At 44.0% G+C, this 21635-nt stretch overlaps 1 protein-coding gene across 14 annotated transcripts in view; it reads left to right on the forward strand.

Moving 5' to 3' along the window:
- The window catches only part of Nin (ninein), a 100473-nt gene that overhangs the window by 23774 nt on the left and 55064 nt on the right, over positions 1-21635 (forward strand). For 8 of the 14 annotated variants that reach the window (XM_076941804.1, XM_076941807.1, XM_076941808.1 and 5 more), the window contains 2 exons: positions 8160-8249; positions 9917-10086. In XM_076941804.1, the coding sequence (XP_076797919.1) occupies positions 8160-8249; positions 9917-10086 (260 nt within the window). The remainder of the gene's footprint in view (positions 1-8159; positions 8250-9916; positions 10087-21635) is intronic. The other 6 variants (XM_076941810.1, XM_076941802.1, XM_076941803.1 and 3 more) reach the window with 1 other exon arrangement.

A 21635-nucleotide genomic window follows, 5' to 3' on the forward strand; every position in this document is an offset into this window, starting at 1 on the left:
CCATTTTTCCTACTAAAACATGCACCCACTCATGTAGGAGGAGCTAAAGTGGGAGGAGTAAGGGAAGAAGAAGAAGAGTAAGGGAGGAAGAGGAAGAGGTGGAGTTGAGAAGAGAGAAGAGAAGGAGAGGGAGGCAAACATGGAGGAGGATGTTCACATGCCAGTCAAAGGTAGTTGGTATATCTAGGTTGGGTATTGGGTTACACTTCTGATTGTATGGGCATCTTGTTATTGATCATTACCAAATATATAAGCCTTTACATAATCTAAGCATTAGAGTTTCATTTTTCTACTGGGCCCGTGTGGTTGGCGGGATGGTCTGGGCAATGCCCAGCCTTGCAGAGACAGTGTGGAAGATTGGCAGAGCTATCTCCCACGCTGGTGTCTCCTGAGTGGCAGGGCTTGTGTTTCTGGCTGGCTGTTTCTAGCTGCAGAGTGCATGTGGCCTCATGACCTTGGATCATGGCGTCTGATCTAGGCAGAGATGCTGCAGCCTAGACAGTTGGCTTGACTGTTTAAATATTTACTACAACACACTCACTCTAAATCTGGTTCTTTTACCCACTCAGACTGACTGGTTTGTGTGTGCAGAGATGGAAGGGACTCAAGCACAAACTGAGTTCAGCCCTACCTCTCCGGAGCTTCATGATAAGAACCATCCTTAAATGATAGACTCTGTAGCATAAAGAACCAAGTGGAGGCATAAAGCAGGGCCAGGGCAGCCCCATGAATAATTGACATTAATACTGTGTCTCTAGCACATGTATAGAACCTAGTTTTAAGTATTTTTTTAAAGATTCATTTATTTTTAGCTTATATGTATGTGCCAGTGTCCAAAGAGGCCAGAAGAAGGCATCTGATCCCCTGGGATTAGAGTTACAGGCTACCATGTGGGTGCTGGTAACCAAATCCAGTCCTCTGAAGGAGCAGTAAGTGCTCTTAACTGCTGAGTTATCTCTCCAGCTCCTAGTTTAAAAACTTTTAGTCTTCAGATAGATGGGCTGGTCCTCAATCTGTGCAGCCTGTTTCAGAGTCTGCCAAGATGTTTTAGGTGACAAGAGAGAGGGAACTGCAGCAGGTCATGCCTCACAGCTGGTGACAGAACTGTTGGTGTCCTTGCATCATTGGGATGCTCAGAACTTAATTCCTCTCTCACCATATGGACCTATATTGTGATGTGTTTGTCATGCCTTTTGAAATCCTAGTGGGCTTTGAGAAAAGATAAAAGTAGGAAGGTAACTAAACAGACAGGACTATAGTATATAGTGTGAGGAATCCAGAGGGTCATGAAGTGATAACAGTAAGGTTTCTGTAAGACAAACATTCTGTGTCTGTATTAGGTAGGCGCTCTAAAGGAACAGGACCAAAGGAATTGTATCTATATGTGCATATAGATATACTGGTTATAAAATGGAGTTTTTTAGATTGGCTTACGTGATATGGTCCCTGAACAACCCAAAATGGGTGTCTGTATGTTAGAAAGGGAAGAACCAGAGATCCCAGAAGTCCCCAGTTAGCATTGGAAACTCACAGGTGCCCATTCCTGGAGAGCCACTGGTACCAGGTACCCCTTGAAAGGTCAAACATACTGGAGTCTGATGTTTATGGAGGAGAGCAGCAGCAGCCATGGACCCACTCGTTCACAAAGAAGCCAAGCTGGTATCACATGCATTCTCGGCTCTTTCATTGGACTTTTAAATCCTGGCTGCCCTTGGAGGGCTGTACAACCCACATCAAGGGTGAGGACCACTTCCTGTCACCCTCTTACATGTCCATCTTCTCCAGAAATGCTCCCATAGACATACAAGTGTGTTTCATCAGTTAGAGACACTTCCTAATCCACTCAAGTTGACAACCCAACCAAGCATTATAGCAGCTGACCAAGCAAAGTCTCGAAAAATTTTCTTGATATGATAGGAAAAGCCTAGAGCCAAAAACCACTGGCTCAACCTCTTTAGTTTGGTGTGACTTCATACATCTCTCCTTTATGGTCTTTGACCAGCTGACATCTTTTTTGTTTTTTCAAGACAGGGTTTCTCTGTGTAGCACTGGCTATCCTGGAACTCACTCTGTAGACCAGGCTGGCCTCGAACTCAGAAATCCACCTGCTTCTGCCTCCCAAGTGCTGGGATTAAAGGCGTGCGCCACCACTGCCCAGCACCAGCTGACATCTAAAAATGGTTGGAACCCTTTCAGCTTGTGTTGTTGTCTCTTAATGCCCCAATAGCATTATTTAAATGTACAGGAAAAGCCACAAACACTAGCATTCTCTTTCTGTAAGACTGTACCTAACATAACTATGTTAACTAGCCTAACTGTAAAGTTCTCTGAAGGGCAGATATTCACTGTATTCCATGCTCTCTTAGTCTTCCAATAAAAGGCAGTTGTACATAAATAATACAAAGTAAAGCTCTAAGGGGATTTGAGAGGATGCAGAATTAATTCATTATTTTTACATCCTAGTCTTGGGTTCTGCCCTTTATAACTTCTCTCATGCCATTTTTAGCATCTTTATAACACCGACTTTTGAAGACTAAGAGTTTTTCCTGTAAAAAAGCAGTAACAATAGAGACACAGTGAAATTTAGATAAGGACAGGACAATGGGCTGGAGGTGGTAGGATGTCCTTTGTAGCTTCCAACCTAATTAACTATGACAGTGGTCTGACTCCCTAATAGCTGCATGTGCTATTTAATTTTTAAGTTATTTGTGGGATCAGAGAGAAGCACCAACTTATTAACTATTTATTCAATTTGTAATGGCATTGGATTGCTGTGATTTTGTAGTGGAGATGCTGCAGTGCATGGTGTCAACATGCTCCTGGCTCCAGTCTCTAGAGATGTTAGTTTTCCTTTGATGCACCTTGCCCTGGGTTTCTGTTGTGGAGTAAATGATAGCATAATGCAAGAAGCCCACTGAAAATGCTTTTCCTTTGTTGATGGAACTGGGAGAGCTGTTTTGGAAAAGCCAACTCAGCTAGGAAAACAGGAAGAGACATTGTTCTGGCAGGTGGTGGTTTCTGTTCCAGAACTTTAATTCCAAGGGCCATTCTGTCTCATTTCATTGTAGTTGTTTTCCTTATACGTTCAAAAAAAGCCATAAATAAAAACCATGCCCTTTCGTTCACTTAGCAAGCATGCAGCAGAGTGAATTCCTTGGGCACTGGACTAGATTCTGATTTACAGCCATCAAAGAAGGACACGTTTGCAACTCCATGCAGAGGTATTGAGCCAAGCTCTGGAGTCTGGCCACTGTCTGTACTTGGTACATTGTCACACGTATAGCTCAAGAAGATTGTTTGTGTCTTTGATCTGGCTAAGATAAAAACATAGCATGCTTTTCTTCTGATGTTAGTAGCATGAGGATTGCAAACCAGAAGTTTTCTCCAAATCACCATCACCAAAATCAACCATATAAGTGGGTATTAGAGTGTTATTATATCTGCACATGGTGGTACACACCTGTAATCTCAGCATGTGGGGGGTCAGGATCACAAGTTCAAGGTCAACCTGGCCTATAAGTGAGATTCTGACTTAAATAAAAAAAAAAAAAAAAAAAAAAAAAAAGGAGGAGGTATTTGCAAGACGTGAAATTGGGAACACTTGTGCCTGCTGGTGGTCAGGTAAAGTGTTAGAACCTTGTCAAGAGCCGTAATGATGCTCTTGGCCAGTTAGTGCATGCCTCTCTCAGATTTCTATGTAGCGTAAATGATCATGTGTATAGCAGGACGCTCACTTTGGATAGTGTGTGCAGTGGAGTAAAAAGTTGGCAGTGTCTCAGTAGGCAAACTGTGGCTTATGTGTGTAATTAGAGGCTAAGCAGTTATTAAAGTGCCATAGAGGGTTGCTTATTGTTAGGAAAATTTTACTAAAAATAAAAGGGAATCTTCAAAATCCATGCAGTATTCCACAAATACTCATGCTACTTAAAATTAGTAAATAGGGTGCTGAGAATCTCGATAATGAGATGATGTACTTGGGACTAGTATATTTTATTTCAGTCACAGTGAGTGTGTAAGGCTCTCACACGGGGGACACAAAGGACACTCGGGAGCCTTAGAGACTTTGTTCATCTCCCTCACAGCAGCCATGAATACATGGAGGCAAAAGCAACTAACAGGAGAGACAGTTATGGCAAGATGAAGATCAGGGCAGCTCTGGTTTCTTTACATTTGCCACTAGTCTGACGTGTTAGAAGAAACGAGACAATACGCTATGATTTGAAGGTTGGGACATTCTTCCTGGCTGTGCCCCTCCAGGTGCCTACTGCTGGGCACATCTTACGCTGATGGCTTTGGGCTGCACAGCAGCCTGGGTGGTAGGATAAAAGTCAGGGAGGAGCTCCTGTGACAGGAGCTGCTAGACAGGACCATGACCTTGCTCCCTGGCATCGTTAAGGAGGAAAGAAAGCCTTCATGAGGTTAAGAACTCCTAACCCCCAAGGCCCTGATGGAGTATCTTGCTCCAGGTCCATTTGGCCTGGGTTTTTCCCATAAAGTCCTGATGCCCCAGGAAGTGTTACAGTTGAAAATGGATAGGAAATTCTCACATGCAAAGGTGACTTTTAGGAAAATGTGACTGTGGCCATTATCAATACAGAAGCTGCAGACAGTATGAGTTATGCAACAGCATAGGAGAAAAGGCACCATGAAAGTTGTGCCCAAGAAGTTCCTTGAAGGCTAATGCTTTGAGCTGAGCCTTGAATAGCAGGGAAGGTTCAGTCAGGGAGATGTGACCCACAAAGTGATGGCAAATGCAGAGCATCTTCACAGGTCAGCCAGTCCATCAGTCCTCCCAGGCAAAGGCCGGGAAGCACTGTCATTGTTATTGGTACAGGTCTTTTTCTGTCCACTGATCCTTGTCTGCTCTAACCCTGAGATAGACCATAGAACTGGCTCAGTCAGCCGAGGGCATTGCCACCTCCACATCTGTCTGTCTATCATTCTAGCTTGGCTGCTCTTGGACTCTAGCTGATTGTTTTGTTCATATTTAGACTCAGTTGTGGTTCTGTACTTCCCAGAGCCTTCTAACAGGAGCAGGGTTGGTGTGGTGTGATGCAGGTCAGACCATGCAGTAAGGACCATGTGTCCTCTTAGGCTATATGACAGCCTTCCCAAGAAAGCCTTGTGGGGTTGTTTGTCTTGAGATTTACACACATTTCTTTTTTCTTTTTATCATTTCTTATTTTTGAGTTGAGTTTAAGAATCCTGGGAGCCGAACAAAAATGCACTTTGAAGGACCTCAAATAGGATTCCCCCCCCCTTCTGAAGTCTTTGAAAGTGGGGTGTGAGGACTCTATGATCCTGTCACTGTACCCAGAGTGGCTTGACAAAGACCCCCTGAACAGATGTGTCTAGTGTAGAAATGCCACAAGAGAGGCATAGTTACAGATTGACCAAGATGCCATTGTTCCCGGTGTCTCTGGCGATGATGTCCTTGGCTTACTAAAGGGTCAGAAAGGGAGACAGGAAACAAGGATCTGCAAGAGCCAGTCCAGAAAAAGAATGTTGGTACCATAATGGCTGGGCTTTCTTCTTCACCCTTGGAAAAAGTCTAAAGCTATTCAGAGAAGTTTGATAAAAGGTCCACCATATCCCTCAACAAACATGAGGTAACCCCTCTGATGTCCTGTCAGTAGGTGTTGAAGGAGTTTGTCTCACACTGAAGGCAGCCCTGAAAGTCTGCTTGGGTTCTTTCTTGTGTGCCTTGGTGTCTCTTAGGTCTTGAGCTTGTATTTGTATAGGGAGAGTTTTTCGTGATGAAGTCATGGTTAGACTTGGGTAACCATCCAGACTCCCTGCAGAGGCTCTGTGTGTGCTCTCTGCTTTTGGTCAGCTGTGCAATGGATTATGAGACAGCAAGAACAAGGGCAGCACACAGGAGGGCGATTCCTTCTGCACCCCAAAGCTGGGAGGAGCTGAGAAAGGAGTCAAGGTGCTTGTCTTGTTCCTCTGCCTGCCATTGGCTCATCCACTCAGGCTACCATTGTCTGTGGCACTCACTGTATTTCCACTTTAATTTTTCTGGGTCTTTTTGTCATGCCACATATGCACCTGTCACAGCTCTGAAGTGTCTCTTCTTGGGGCAGATGAGGTACAGAATACAGGAGCACCTATGCTTTGTTGGTCTCCTAAGAGGAAAAGAAATAAATGGTTTTCTTTCTTTTTTACCTTTTGAATTCATTCCCTACTTACATCATTTTTTTTTCTACCTGCTTTGTAGAGCTGTTGAGTTCCCTCACTTGCTCTAGCATCTTAAGAGGACTGAACCCAGGTTTCCAGGTTTCTTTTTAGTCCTCTATGTCTAACCAGGTGTTTGGTGTATGGAGTAAACCAGATATCTAAATTAGGCCAGGTAGGACTGCCTCGAAGCCATGTTCCAGACCTAAGCTTTTCCAGGCTAGAAGAGACCACCCCCTCACAGAGACCAGGCTTGACACCTATTTTTATTTAATTGTCTTCTTTCATCATTATTTATTTATTTGATGAGTGACATGTGTCTGTTTCTGGGTGCACACATATGAGCATGGAGGCCTGAGATTGTCATTGAGGGTCGAGGGTCTTCCTCTAACAGTTCCACCTCACTGGTTTTTTTTTTTTTTTTTTTTTTTTTTTTTTTTTTTTTTTTTTTTTTTTTTTTTTTTTTTGAGACAGGGCTCTCACTGAACCTGAGCAGTTCCTTTACAGGGGCGTGGCTCTGAGAAGAGGCTGGCTGACCAGCAAAGCTGTGGATTCCACCTAGAGCTGGGATTGTAGGTCTAGCTTTGATGTGAGTGCTGAGGACCAAACTTGGGCCCCGTGCTTGTGCTGCAGGCATTTTTGCCAACTGAACCGTTTCCCCAACGCACCTCCCCCCCCCCAGTTTTATTTTTATGCTTGATACCAACTAATAGAAATGGGCAGGAAAAGAAAATGACTCGTGAATATCCTTGGAAGGCGGGAGCCGTCCGAGACAGAACAGTCCTTCATGCCTCATTTCATGCACCTCCTTGGAGCTCTGGTCTATGCTGAGGGAAGCCCTGCGATGTAAAGAGCTTTATTTCCCCATAAACCAAAGAACCCTGTGTTATCCAACATCAGTGAAATTGTTCCAGAATGAAACTCGGAGAAATTGTACACTCCTAAAGTAAATCCACTTTTCCCCAGGGTGGCAGTTTCTTCGTTAGATGTGATAAAGTTAGAATATATTAAAGTTTCCACAGGGGCCTTCTGGTTGGACTGCTCCTGCTCTTGGGAAGTCCTGCTGAGGTGGCTGGGGAGATTCATACCCTACAAATGCTGTCCACAGCTGTTGACCATGAGTGTTCTCTCTGGACCTCCTCACTCATGGGAGTCTCTCCTTTCCTCATATAAATTCATTGATGCTGATGTTCTCAGAAGAACAGGGAGGTGTGAGCACATGATTTAGGTAGTCATTTCTAACTGCTGTGGAGGGCCTAATTTTTGTTGCTCATGTGGATGGTTCTAGAAACTCTGACAAGGAAGCCTTAATCCACCTTTCTTTTGTACATGCTAACATCTTCATTTTAGTAAGATTTTTGTAGGAACCAGAAACATGTGCACTCGCATACACACACAGAGGCTGATTATATATATGTTTGATATATATGTGTGTGTGCTGTATATACATATACGTACTATAGAAGATATTAACTTAACACTTGCTTACAATTAGTTATTATAGTAAACTGTAATTTAAGAGGTTTTAAAGTTCCTGAAACAAACAAACAAGTAACCTCCAAATCCGCAACATCCCCAGTGGTTCTTAACTGGCCACTTTTTTGTATAGAAGAAGAGATGTTTAGATTCCACCAACATTCCCTACTCTGTGACAGGAAAGTTAACGATACCTAGCCAGAGGCCACTTCTGACGCAGATAGACTTAGAATCCCATCCCCAGGAGAGCCTGTAGATTTAGTTGCCTTCCCTTTTTATCCATTTTTCCTTTTGGAAGCAGTGCAAAACACGGTTAGAACTCCTTTGCCAGTTATATCCCCAGACAAACCCTATTCTCATACTTGGAAAATCCTGGCTTTTGTGTTTTCCTTTGAATCCTTTCTAAGCCCTCTTAGTTACTAATGATGTATCCTGTTGTCTGGCACTAAAATTTAAGAACATCTAATAAATTAAGGATGCTTCTGCATTGCTTCTTGTCTGACCAGCATCTGTGGGTGTCAGCTGCCAGCAAGTAGCTCGAGTATCTGTACCGCTCCTGGGTACCCACAGACTGACACACTCACTCCTGAAGAAAGGTACCTTCAAGTATGCATGCCACTCTCAATGTAAATTGTGTGTGCTTAAACACTTCCTGTAAGAGAATCGCTCCATCTAATAAAATGACTTGGCTGAGACTTACAAAGAGCTGCGTATTAATCACTGGAAATCGCATAGTTTTCATAAATACTTCACTCCTGGCTTTCCTGGGCATTTCAGAATGCTGCAGCTACATCTGTGGGCATCACAGAATCTAAATTTGTGCCCAAGGAGGTGGTATAGGGATAAGGTGGACAGGTAAGCAGGGTCATCTGCCCTCCCGGGGATGCTGAAGTCAGAGTCCACCAACCCAACTATTCTTCCATCGAGGATAAAGGGGTTTTGTTCCTTCAGACTTGCCCTGATGATAGATGTATACACCTCAATTAAAACACTTGTGTCTGAGTTCTGAAATGTGCTTAGACCGTTGTCAAACAGGACCCAGAGAGTCAGTGTGTCTATACAGACAGACAATAAGGCAACAGAGAACAAATCACTGTTCCTCTTTTCTATTTTAATAGAATATCTTATTGCCCTGATAGTATGCAAAGTGCTTACAAATCGTAAGGATGGCCCTGGAGTGGAGTATTTATCTCTATTGCTCCAAAGCATTCAGAGTAGTGGGAAGCCTGCTGGTGGAGGTGGCGTGGAGGAGGTGATGCTGTGGCAGTGGCAGAGGTGGTAGTTGTAGACATGGTGCTTGGTGGGTGGGCTAATGGCAGTGCGGATGAAACTGGTAACTTCGAATCCATTCCAGAAAGCCAGAGTTCTTCAGAGTCAGAGGCGACTCTACCCTGGCCACGCCCCCTTTTGCTTGCTTACCACCGATGTTGAAAAGAGAGGAAGCGCTATATATCATGTTTCTTAATATGGCTTTCCACTTATTATTTTATCCCACAGCTTTATACGTTATCATTTTTATAAATGGGATCGTGATGCCAGCTTTTACAGAAGCGAGGAGCTGTCCTTAATTAACTAGAATTCTCGGTATTAGTTTCATATTTGTATTCCTCTGCTTATCTGGTACATCAGAAAATGGAGCAGTTAAGAAGGGGGTCCCTGAGGTGAGGGAGGGTGTTTACCTCTGAGTGCTAAAATGTGCTTAGACCATTGTGTTCTTCAGAACTGTACAGGGTCCAGGACTTCCTGCAAGGTTTCTCTTGGCTAGAATTTTCCCCCTGTCTACTTCTTTTGCCCTCCCACACTTAAAAGGCACCAGCTTACTAAACAGATAATCTATGACCAACTGTACCCCCTTTTTGATAGGGAGTTCCCTATAGCCCCAGCTGGCCCCGACCTCACTGTGTAACTAAGGATAACACCGAGCCTTTGAATCTTTCTGCTTCTGCTTCCTGAGTTCAGGATCATAGGCGTGATCACCATGTCCAGTTCAAGCTACATCCCCAGCCCCCCCCCCCCCCCCCCCCCGATCTTACTACTTAGCTTTTGAATTAACTTCCTTCCTGGCATCCTAGTCTCTATAACTTACGGATATATAGAAGCAGATCCTTGGACCATCAGAAGTACAAGCTGCTCTGCATCTGACCCAAGGACTCACGTACCCACAGGGCTGGTTTATTAGGGGGATCATACAAGAAGCTGTGCCCCACGTGGCTTGGGGCTATTTCTCACGTAATGTGGCTTTTACTCTTGTCCCCTTGTCCAGACTGCTCACCAGAAGCTCAGCCCAAATATGTTAGAGGTGGGAAGCGTTATGGAAGAAGATCGCTGCCCGAGTTTCAAGAGTCTGGGGAGGAGTTCACGGAGGTGACAGTGCTTGAGCCTCTAGAGGAAGAAGCGAGGCCATCACATATCCCAGATGGTGACTGCAGTGAGGTAAGGAGCTCAGTCCCAGTCACAGGACGATCACGGTCACAGGCGCAGTCATCGATTGTGGGCATCAGCCCTTGGTAGCATGAGGCAGAAGTTAGGCATCCACAGAGCAACAGGCTCCACTCAGATATGGCCCCTTGCTAGTTTTCCCTCTCTTGCCTCTTGGACATAGATGCTAGCCTTCCAGTTTTGTCTCAGTTTTCAGAAAGTTGATTATGTCTGTGCCTTGTTTATATGTATCTACCTAGATTTCAGTTATTTTTATATTGTCTTCTATTCTCTTAGCTCTCCTTGGAATTGTATCTTTCCCTGCTATGGCACTTTTTATTTTATTTTAATTTTTTTATGATTTAAAAAGCTAACCAAGGGTTCAGCAGGTAAGAACACATGCCGCATAAGCTTGAAGACCCAATTCAAATCCCTAGAACTTGTATGAAAAGCTGGGTGTGGTTGACACATGCCACTGGACTTGGGAGTGGGGAGAGAGGCAGGGAGATCCATGGTAGGGGCAGTAGAAGGGTAGGGAGGAAGTTGGAGGACTGGAGACAAGATTGCTGGGTTTTGCTGGTGGTCAGCCTAGTCCCTGTCTTACGGGAATAAGATGAAGAATGCTAAGACAGGACACACAGCATCCTCCTGGTCTCAACACAGGCATGGGTACAAGCATCTATGCACACACATGTGCACACACACTACCCACACACATCTCATGCACATACATATACATGAATTAAAAAAACAAAACAAAACAAGTTTAAATCTAAATCTTTCATTGTCTCCAACCTCAAATCATGAAGCAACTTCCATGACAGAAGAATGGAAGTCTTGTGCTTCATATTTTTTCAGGGTTTTTTTTTTTTTTTTTTTTTAAGATTTATTTTATGTGTTTGAATGTTTTGCCTGCTTTTTTATATGTGTGCCATGTATATACATGCCTGTTGCCTAGGGAGATCAGAAGGCAGCATCAAATCCTCCAGAACTGGATTTATGGATGGTTGTGTGCCACCATGGATGTGCCTGGGATTTGAACCTGGATCCTCTGCAAAACAGTCAGTGCACTTAACTGCAGAGCCATCTCCCCAGCTCCATGTTTTGATGTTTTAAAATCACCTGCACTTTGATCTTTTGGGATGTGATAAACCAGCCTAACACACTGGTTCCTCTTCTTCCTTGGTGCCCTTCATTTCATTCTGCACACCACTGTAATCTGCCAGTAAAGAAGAAGCGGTAACATTTTCTTTAGTCTTTCTTTCTGGCTCATTTACCAACATCCCATTTATAGAACATGATCAAGAATGCCTTGCTGAGCAAACTAAATATTTCTTGCAAATCTCAGCTCAGATTGGAGCTGTAAATATTCCAGACATGAATATGAGCTGGAAAAGAGACAAAGCACCTCTACTTTCTGGACAGGTCTGCAGACTGCAGGCTGACTCTGTGTGTGTGTGTGTGTGTATGTGTGTGTGTGTGTGTGTGTGTGTGTGTGTGTGTGTGTGCGTGCATGCATGCATATGCATGTGTTTGTAGACTGCAGGCCAACTGGGTGTTTGTGCTTGTGTCCGTGTGAGCTTTTGTAGTCATGGCTGCCTAGCATCCCTAGGCAGAATCTATAGGAGACGTGCTCCCAAGGATGTCCTTAGCAATCAAACATCTGAATACCTGCAAACCTACAGGAAACAAGGACAAACCCAGGTGTGGGGAAGATTCCCCATAGGAAATGGAACTGGCAATAAATACTGAAAAATAAAGGAGGGAACACACACACACACACACACACACATACACACACATACACACACACACACACACGATAAATACCTTTGCTTCTCAAAAAAGAAAAGGAAAATCAAATGTTATTTATCTGTTCCCTAGAAATGAAGGTTCAGTGGCAGAAATATAAGGAAAAGAAAAACAGCTAAAAGAGAGACAGAAAGCTTACAAAATGGTGTAAGAATAATGTGGGTGACATGTGGCCACTAAATTTGAAGGAGAGTATGGCCTGGGGTCCCCTGGTGCCCCAAGCAGGTTAGCCTAGGGCAGGGATGCTGGCTACCCCAGATGCTCAGTTCAGTGGTCCCTTCCTTTCTTGGTTCTTTACAAACATTCAGACAGGGACCTTTGCCTAGGAAAACACTCATACTTACATGCAAAAACACATTACACAGACAGTTTTAAGAGGGCAAGGATCTGCATACATTATGTAATTGAATATTCATAACACCGTGTTTTTCCTTGCTGTTGGAGAGGGTATCCTGTTACTATGTAAAATCTGTTTCATCGTGAAATTTAATTGGGATATACATCTTGAAAAGAGTCTGGACGCTTTAGGAGGTAAGCTTAATTATTCAGAGACTCTTTTTAAGTCTAGTGTCTTATCTCTTGAACTGGTCTCAAGATATTATTACATGGTGCCAAGGAACCCAATAATTGTTTATTTTTGACACAGTAGTTTCTATTTACACTCCAGGGATACCCAGAGAGCCTCTGAGTAGAGTCAGCTCTTCCTGGCAATGCATTTCTTGCCCCTTTATTAGTTCAGTTGCCGACTTGCTGGGTAGCTTATTTACTCTACTGGGGTAACTATTTTTAAAAATGAGCCTTTGGTTTTATGTATAAGTCAACATGAGTTGAAGCCTGAGGCAGGAGAAAGCTTGCTGATGGTAAAGGATGTTATGGAGAGATCACCTCACACAGTGCATTACAGCTTCCTGCAGATGCACCAGAAACCTCAGCTAGGCCCTTTGAACACAGCAGTCAGAATCTGCCCTGTTCACCACCCTCTAAAAGAGCTGCAGGCAGAGGCTTGAGCAGGGTCCTTTCTCTGGGTGTCTGCTCCCAGCAGAGACTCTCCCCACTGTCACAGTGTGCTGCATCCCACACCAAAGCACCCCCAGGGGTACCAGATGACACACCCTTGCCCTGCCTGTTGAGATGGTCACAGCTGCTTCCTGCCCAGAAAATTGCCGTTTTGTTTTTTAGTACTGTAGCTGAACCCAACACTTGGTCTTGTTCAAAGTGGTCTTCCACTATGCCTCCAATCCTGTCATTTTTCAGAGCAGCTTCTCTCTTCAAGCTTTGGATGTTCCTGTGCAGCTGCAACCCTGCCCAAGGTCTTGCTCTCTTGGGGTATGGTTTTATGAACATGTCAGTCTTGTGTCCACATAGTGTCTCTGTTTGCTGTCAGTTTCTGGTCTAGCCTCAGCTACCTGTCCAAGAGGCTTGTTCTAGAATCATCATCCTTTCTACAGACGATGTTCATGCCTCTGAGGTGGTGAGGAGGTGAAGGTATCTTCCTATTAGGAGGAAGAGCTTCTCCTTGCCTGACTAGGGAGTCCAAATCTCAAATCTTCTGTACTCTGCTGCGGCATTCATTCCTGTCTCCTTTCTTGCCACCTGAGAATCTGATATTTCATGTCTTTGGAGGTGTTGAGAATCTATTCTCTGGAATCATACTTCATCATGGGGCTACCTGTCAATATTGAAGGAGAAGGGGTGGGGCGGGGGGAGCCAAAGACAGACTTATTACATTTGCAAGATAGTAACACTAAGCCAGCTTTCTAGGTCTGCTGTGCCTCCTGCTTTCAACAGGTCTGATTTTTTTCCATTCCCAAGGTGGCTTCAGAGTTTCTCGTTGGAGACAATAAAAACATCAGAACATGTTATTGGGAGTTGAGCAGAGGGTGGTCTGGCTGTGTTCCCTAATGGGAAACTAATTTTAGCTCCAAGGTTAAGTCAAATCATGATTTTACTGAAGTCCTGTGGAGGCATGGGTTACCAGCAGGATGGAACAGTGTCCCACTCACCTATCAAAGCTGTCCCCATTAGGAACTCACCCTCTCAGGACCAATGAGCAAACTGTATCTGAAAAGGTAAAGTAAGAATCCATCTCTCCCCTCTGGGGGGTTATCCAATCAAAGGGGAGGTTGCTGCAGCCTCCCACTCTGTCTGAAGGCTATCATTTCCAGGCTCTGGGGCAGAATAGTTCAGTGTCTTTTTTTTGAAACAAAGCCCTTCTCCCATAAACGCCACCCAAACAATTGATAATTCTCAACAGTAATTCTCTGCAGTTTACCTGTAACTCCACCTTTTTCCTCACACTCATGGGAATGTCCACAAATGTAGACAAGTGTGAGCAAAGCTACTGTAGAGATTGCTCTGAAGCATCTAAATTTATGTTTAATATATGCCCCCTGTGATGCTTCAGGCTTCTTTAGGCACCAGCAATTTGGAAGCTCACATAGTTGGTGCTTGCAGTGTGTCTATGTCATGAGCCGTGGGTGAGGACCAACAAGGTCACAGGTCATAGCTACTCTGCTTCCCCTTGTACAGAGTGTATGAAAATAAACTATATTGGGACTGCAGAGATGATGGCTTGGCAGTTAAAAGAATTGGCCACTCTTCCAGAGGACGAAGGTTCAATTCCCAGCCTCCTCATGGTAACACACTATTGTCTGTGATCACTCTTGCATAGATATACATGCAGGCAAAACACTAATACACATAAAATAAGATAAATAAACTTTGCCACGACTTTGGTCATTGCTTGGCTTTTGTTTCTGTTTGCCTGTGTTCAAAGCCCAAGAAACTGCAAACATTTCATCGTCTCTAGCCCTTCCCTACTCCCTTGGGATTTTATCAGGCAATTTGATTCTTTCCTGCTGAAGGTGAAAATGTCTAACATAGCTATTAATCGTGTCTCCCCTACCAAGTGTAGTTTACAAGGCAACAGAGCCGTTCTGTAGGGAGAAACCTCTGTGAATTCTGCAGCACTGTGTAAGTCCTTCAAAACTTCATCTGGAAAGCAGGGCATACAAGGTGCTAATTCGCTGGGCAGTGGTGGCACACGCCTTTAATCCCAGCACTTGGGAGGCAGAGGCAGGAGGATTTCTGAGTTCAAGGCCAGCCTGGTCTACAGAGTGAGTTCCAGGACAGCCAGGGCTACACAGAGAAACCCTGTCTCGAAAAACCAAAAAAAAAAAAAAAAACCAAACAAACAAACAAAAAAAACCAAGGTGCTAATTCACAGGACAGGTAGAGCCCACCAGCAGCCAGTGTTGTGTCAGACCTCTGATTTACTGTGTTTATCTGGCAGTTGGATCCCTTGGGAGCCTGACCTCTCCTCTCTGCTGAAGTTGAAAGGGATGGAGATTTTTTTTTTTCTTTTTTTTATGGGATCGTTTTCAACCAGGTCAATTCAGGAGGACATTCTACTCTTGAGTGAATCTCAGCCAACAAAGGGAACATTCTTGGTCCCAGCGTAAGGTGTGACTAACCAGGGAGTTGTGGTTGACACTGTTTGTTCTTTACTTCAATAAAAAACAGAAGTGAAACTTCAGGATTTTAAGAGTACATTTTTATCCCCTTTGATGAATAGCTACTAAAGAACCGTGGGCTTCAGGCCTGTGCTTCGTCACAGGTAGCTAGCAGGAGAAAAGCCACACACATTTTAATTCTATTCTCTGTTCTTTAGGCGTGGTAGAAAAGTTTGTGTAATTAATACAATTGGGGCAGGGCCACTTTGCTTTCTGGCCTAGTTGAAGAACAGGGCACAGCTTGTTAACTGATTCCCTCTACAGGGAATAAATTGGGTCTATAAGATCCTTATCAAGAACAAGGGGATTTCAACAATTATTTCTTCAACTGTAGACAATAATAATGTAAGTCAAAACCATTAGTTCACACGTTGCAGTTCAGTGAGAACCCGAGAGAAAAGTTAAATCTGACAGGCACACTGGCCCTAGGATGCTCAGTGGAGTCCAGGCTTTATGTTGGGTCTGTGCGGGTGAGAGGGCAGGGTAGTACTTGGTTAGCCCTGCCCCCCTGCAAAACAAAACAAAACCCTAAAACAAAAAACTGACCTTGCTGCCCACATCAATCCAAACTGCTTTGAAACGTCTGAGATTGACTCTTCCCTTATGATGATATTTCCACATACACATAACTTAGCGTTGAAACAATGAATTTTTCCATTGTATGGGTTAATGTTTAATTGTGGCACAGACACTTTTTTTTTTAACTAACTGAGAGAAGCTCTACTCAGATCTTTTATAGCTGAAACACACACATTACTTTTTCGTGATCCCCTTGATATCCTTTGTCCATCTTTCCCCTCATTGAGGGATGATGTCCTCAAGACAGACACTTTTGCTAGTTGTATTCCAGTCTTCCCTTCATGTGTCTTCAGTCTTGGTAGATTACATGGCTACTCCAGTATGGGATTGTAGATCCTTTGAGTGTGACCTAAGACCTCAGAATCCTCTTCAAAGCTAACAAGACAACTCTTGTTCTTACAAGGCTTGCAGATCTTGGTGCCCTGGTTAGTCTTCCTAAATTACACCAAGATATTGGACCTTAAAGTCCATCTCTAGGGGCTAGAGGATGGCTCAGTGGTTATGAACACTGGCTGCTCTTTCAGATAACCTGTGTTCAATTCCTAGCACCTACATGGGAGCTCACAACCATCTGTAACTCCAGTTCTAGGGGATCTGATACCCTCACACAGACATACATTTAACTAAAACACCAATTCACAGGAAATAAAAATAGAGAAATCATTAAAAGACTCCATCTCTACTCCATAGCCTTACAGATGAGTAATTTCTGATACTCACTTTTCACTGGAAACTTAAGACACACAGCCAATCAAAACCAAGCTAACGATGACCATATTCTGATGATGACTGTAACCCTTTCCAACCACACTATTAAGTATCTTCCATAGACAAGTTGCTTATGACCCATTCAGCAACTGAAGTGACTAGAAGTATAAAATCTGCCCATTCTACTTAATGAGACTTTGCCTTGGAGGTAGCGTTTGTCGATATTTAGGTTTAATCTAAAGTTCCTCCAAAAGGAGTGGGGAGACTTTCCCCCTTTCAGGACTTTAGAATCCAGCAACGCCCGCCCTTACTAAGGGGGGAGGCTTACACTGAGCGTATCTTTGCATTGGCAGCACTTGAAGGCTTTTTGGCCGTACACTAGGACTCATGTGATTGTGCATGCATTTTAAAACCATACATTAATTCTTGTTATTCCCAGCTCTTACTTGCAGCATTTAATTGCCTTTAGAGATGAAGGCACCAATTTGCATTCCACTCCAGTTGCTTGTCCCTAGTTCAAAATAGACAGGAAGCTGGGGCTGTCAGATTCTCCACTGCCTTAGCCTTCCCTGCATCCTAGGAAATGTGTCCCTGCAGAAGCAAAAGCAGACCCCCAAGCACATTGAGGCTTCCAATATTCAGGCTTCTAAACATTTAAGACTAACCCAACACACTGTGGATGCTGTGCTTTGAATCATATGCATGCTACCTAAACAGATTTCTGGATCTCTTCAGAGATACCCCATGCTAAATACGTTTCCCCCTTTTAAAGGAGCTTTGTTGACCTAGGAAACTGCGTTGCTCTTCCTCTGGGCTTACAAGGCCTTCCCTTTTCAAAATTAATGTGGTGCAGTCTCCCAGGCTGCAGAGATCGGCTCAGCAACCTCTGTCTCGGTAGAATAGCCTCATGTATGCCCATAATCATTTAATTAGCCATACATTCTGTAGGGCACAAAGGTCTTAGCTGGAGCAGATGGCTAGTGGAAGCAATGGCTGGCCTATTATAGGCAGGGCCCACGCAGTCTGAAGGCTGCAGATACTGGCACTACTTTGGGGCTTGAAGCTAGGATCCAAGAGACTCTGGCCATCTGCTCTGCAGTCCCCCAAAGCAGGTGTCTCTCCAAAGAAAGCATTCCTGAAATCAAAGCAGCCTGTGTGGCTGCTGTGTCCAGGGTACTTCAGCCAGCTGTAAAGCAATCAAGCCGGCTACAATGGCCAGTGTGACGTTAAGATGTGTGGCCCTTGAGATGAGTGCAAGGACATCCTTTGTCTAACTGAGAAGGGTGAGGGCCACTTGCTGCAGCAGCCATTTGGGGGCCAAGCAACCTCTGACCCCCTCTTCTGTAAACAAGGAATCACAGGGTCACCCTTGCCAGATGTACCATCCAGGGGCCTCTGTGGAGTGGAAGGTCCAGGGGGAGACCCCCACCCCACATTGACTCCCAGTTGATTGCCTCATCACAGTTACCATACCACACTTGTCCCTTCGTGTCCCCCACCCCCAGTCTTCTTAAGGCATAATTGGCAACAATTGTATTATTATAGTCACAAAGATATTTTATATCTGAGAATATTATGTTAGATGTTTACAGTATGAAATACGAGTCAGTTCTGAGCTGTAGCTGCTAATCTTTTCCAGGTTACTCCTAAAGCTCATGTTGGGCTGTGCTGCTTTTTCTGTCCTTGTCGCCTTGAGCATTCGAGTAGCAGAGAGAATAACTAACTGCTACTTCATTTAGTTAAAAGCAGGGACCTCTCAAGGAGCACTTAGTCCTTGGTATTGGCCAGTGCTTTCTGGTATGGAGCATGCCTTCACAGCTGCTGTGACTTACCATGAGGAAACTGAGGCATGCAGAAGTTAAGTGGTTTGACCATGATGCCCATGCCACTAAAGGGCAATGTACCTCAGCTATCCAACTTTGGAGTTCCTGGCCAAACTGTTATTCTGGAAGAAGCAATAGCCAGAGTTGGCCATCTCTAAGACACTCGTGTTTCTGTGTCCTGCTCACAGGGTGGTGTGATGGTCCCACTTTGTAGGTGAAATAACTTCCTGAGCAGTAACAGGACTGAACAGAGAACAGTCTCTGCTTCCTTTTTATCCTCTCTATGGCTTTTCTTCCTGTGTCCTGAGTGACTGAAGTGCGCAGAAAGATGCTCAGCTCACATGTGACAACAACAGCCCCTCCATGGAGTGTTTACATGCACCCACCCACTCAGAGGACCCCTAGCTTCACAGGGACCAGTAGCAGTCTCTTCTGGTGAATTCAGCTTCCTGACAGCATCCATCTTTTGTGCCTCCCTGCTCCTGCCCTCCAGAGACTTCCCTGGTTACCCTTTCCAGGGCTCTAGAGGAACCTGTGTCTAGAGGCCACCAGCCAGCTCCCACTTCTGTGTTGTTACCATCAGCAATTAAAGGACCCTGTTCCACAATGATGCATCCTTTTATTGGGGCTGTTTCAGTAGCTGAATGACCTAATCCCCCAACCTCCTAAACTGCCCCTCCCCCATCTTTTTTAATTGGACTCCATGGCTCCAGGCAGCAAGAATGAAAATAAATGAAGTGTGAATGAATTGAATTTTCCCTTACCCATCCCACCCCCTCCAAAATTGCAATTTAATAACAAACATTTCAGCTTTTATGTGCTTCTCTTCCTCTTAAAGGGACAGATCCTTTCTTTAGACTAGAGAGAGGCAGAGCTCCTGCCATGTTAGGTTGAGGAAGTCCAGTCTCCAGCAGAGGTGATCTTGGAATGAGATGGAACAGTTGGGCTGAGTTTGTTGCTCTCCCCAGGATGATCTCAGCTCCATCAGAATTTACCAAAAATCATGGAGGAGTGCCAGGGAGATCATCACCCCAGAGTTCAGCTCTGCTTGTTATCCCTCACCCTGCCCACCCATTATTTTTTGGTTATAAGAAGCCATTTCTGCTAAATGATGCCTGGGTTTTAAAAGCCATGGCTGTTTTAGGCTACTATTTAATTATTTACTAGCGTATATTGTACATAATAATGGGTTTCATTCAGACATTTGCATATACATATACACTGTGTTTTTATTATACTCACTGCCGGTCTCCTAACTAACCCCCTCTTCTACTTAATTCATATTGTTTATAGGAGTTACTTATTGGAGAATGGACAACTGACCAGTGGCTGGCTATACCACTGGAGAAAATATCTTCCTCACCTAAAATAACCATTAACTTCCCCGAGTAAAGTCTCGGGGAAGGATGAGGCCTTATGAGCCCCTCCCCCTCATGACAGACTATCGGTAGTCTCAAGACGAGTCTTGTGTGACTGATCTTGTGAAAATGATCAGAGCTGCTGTGAGTGCCAGTGCTGCGCCCATAGCATGCCTGGTGTTGGACTCCTAGAGACTGCTCTTTGTGATGGTTTGGTTCCCCACAGCAGGTCTTAACCGAGGGTCTCTGATTGTCCCATGCTCTGCTGAACTCAGGAGGCATCAGTAGCATTTGCCTGCCTAAGCAACATTGGCTTCCCTCCAAGCCTGCACCCAGCACAGTCTGCAGCTGAAGGTTACTTACCAAAGGGAGAGACCCTGGGACACTGCAGTTTAGTGAGGACTCGAGGGCATAAGGAACAGTGAGAGTTCTGTCTACTCCTCCTGCAGAAGATCATTTATAACAGTGGAGGGAATAAAATACCTTCTCTTATAGACCCTCAGCTAAAACGTGTTTTATTTTTATTGTTTCCTTCCAGTCTTTGTCTGGCTGTATAAATATTTGTTGCCAGCATCAACCATAGCACAGATCACGTTTTTTGTTACGCTCTTTCACTTAACATTTGTTAAAATGACTTTCCATGGTTCTACGTGGTTTTTAAATTACTTTTAATGACTACATTATGTTGTATCATTGTGCTTTATGCCCCATTATTTAAGATTTAAGTTGTTTTAAACACTTGATCGTCATAAATATGCCACAGCATACATATTTGTGCACATGGCTCTCTCTGTCTCTATTCATTCACTTTATATCCCTCCTTCTGGTCACCCCCTCCCCCAACCCTTCACCATCTCCTCTCTCTTTTTTTAATTGCCTTTAGATAACAAGTAAAATTATTGGGTTGAAGATTTTTTTATTTTGATACATAAAGCCATTTTCATCATAAAAATAATACCCACAAACATTGCTGCCACACATGCACAAGCCTGCTTCAGACTATAGTCTTGTTGGAAGCTGTAACTTAAATACTTAGATAAGTCAATAGCAACAGTTCAGCAGCGGTGATTATGGCCCCAGTTTTAGTTCCTGTGACCTTGTGTGGTGCGGAATCAACGGTACTGTAGTGAGTTGCCATCAGTGTGGTGTGCATCCCTGCGGGAGCTCAGTGGTTAGAGAACACCCCTACCCCACTGTCAGTTCAGTTAGGCTGCTCACCACTGCCTGCTGTAGCTCCAACTGCAGGAGATCTGACACCTCCTTCCAACCTCACATGCTTATATCTAACACTGATACACTTGAACATATACTTTTTAAATGCCCCCTTTAAAAAAATGTACAGATACTTGCAGAGGCATACCCAAATGAATGGTTTAATTTTGAATACAGAGGTAGAAAGAACTCCACAAATACGAGTTTCATATGTATTGTATACTCATGTGCAATACGAAAATAACAGGACTTTATAGTGTGTCTGTGCCAGGCACAGTGCTAAACACTTTTCTATTCCCACAGTAAATTCATACTATGTTATTCCATTTCACAGATAAAGTAAGGCCAAGAGGTCAAACAACTTACATAAAGCTAACCCCATCAGTAAGTGAGGGTTCAGTACCAGGCAGTCTAGCTCCAAATCTGTGCAGTAGCCTCCTTGCTGGACCATTAATTAGGGGTAAGAAATGGCAAAGTAAGGGAATCCTGGTAGACCTGTGACACCTGGGAACTATGCGAGAACATCTTTGTTCTTTGAAGGCTTTGCTCATGATTTTAAC

The sequence above is a fragment of the Arvicanthis niloticus genome, chromosome 11, assembly GCF_011762505.2.
Source record: "Arvicanthis niloticus isolate mArvNil1 chromosome 11, mArvNil1.pat.X, whole genome shotgun sequence".
Classification (NCBI taxonomy): domain Eukaryota; kingdom Metazoa; phylum Chordata; class Mammalia; order Rodentia; family Muridae; genus Arvicanthis; species Arvicanthis niloticus.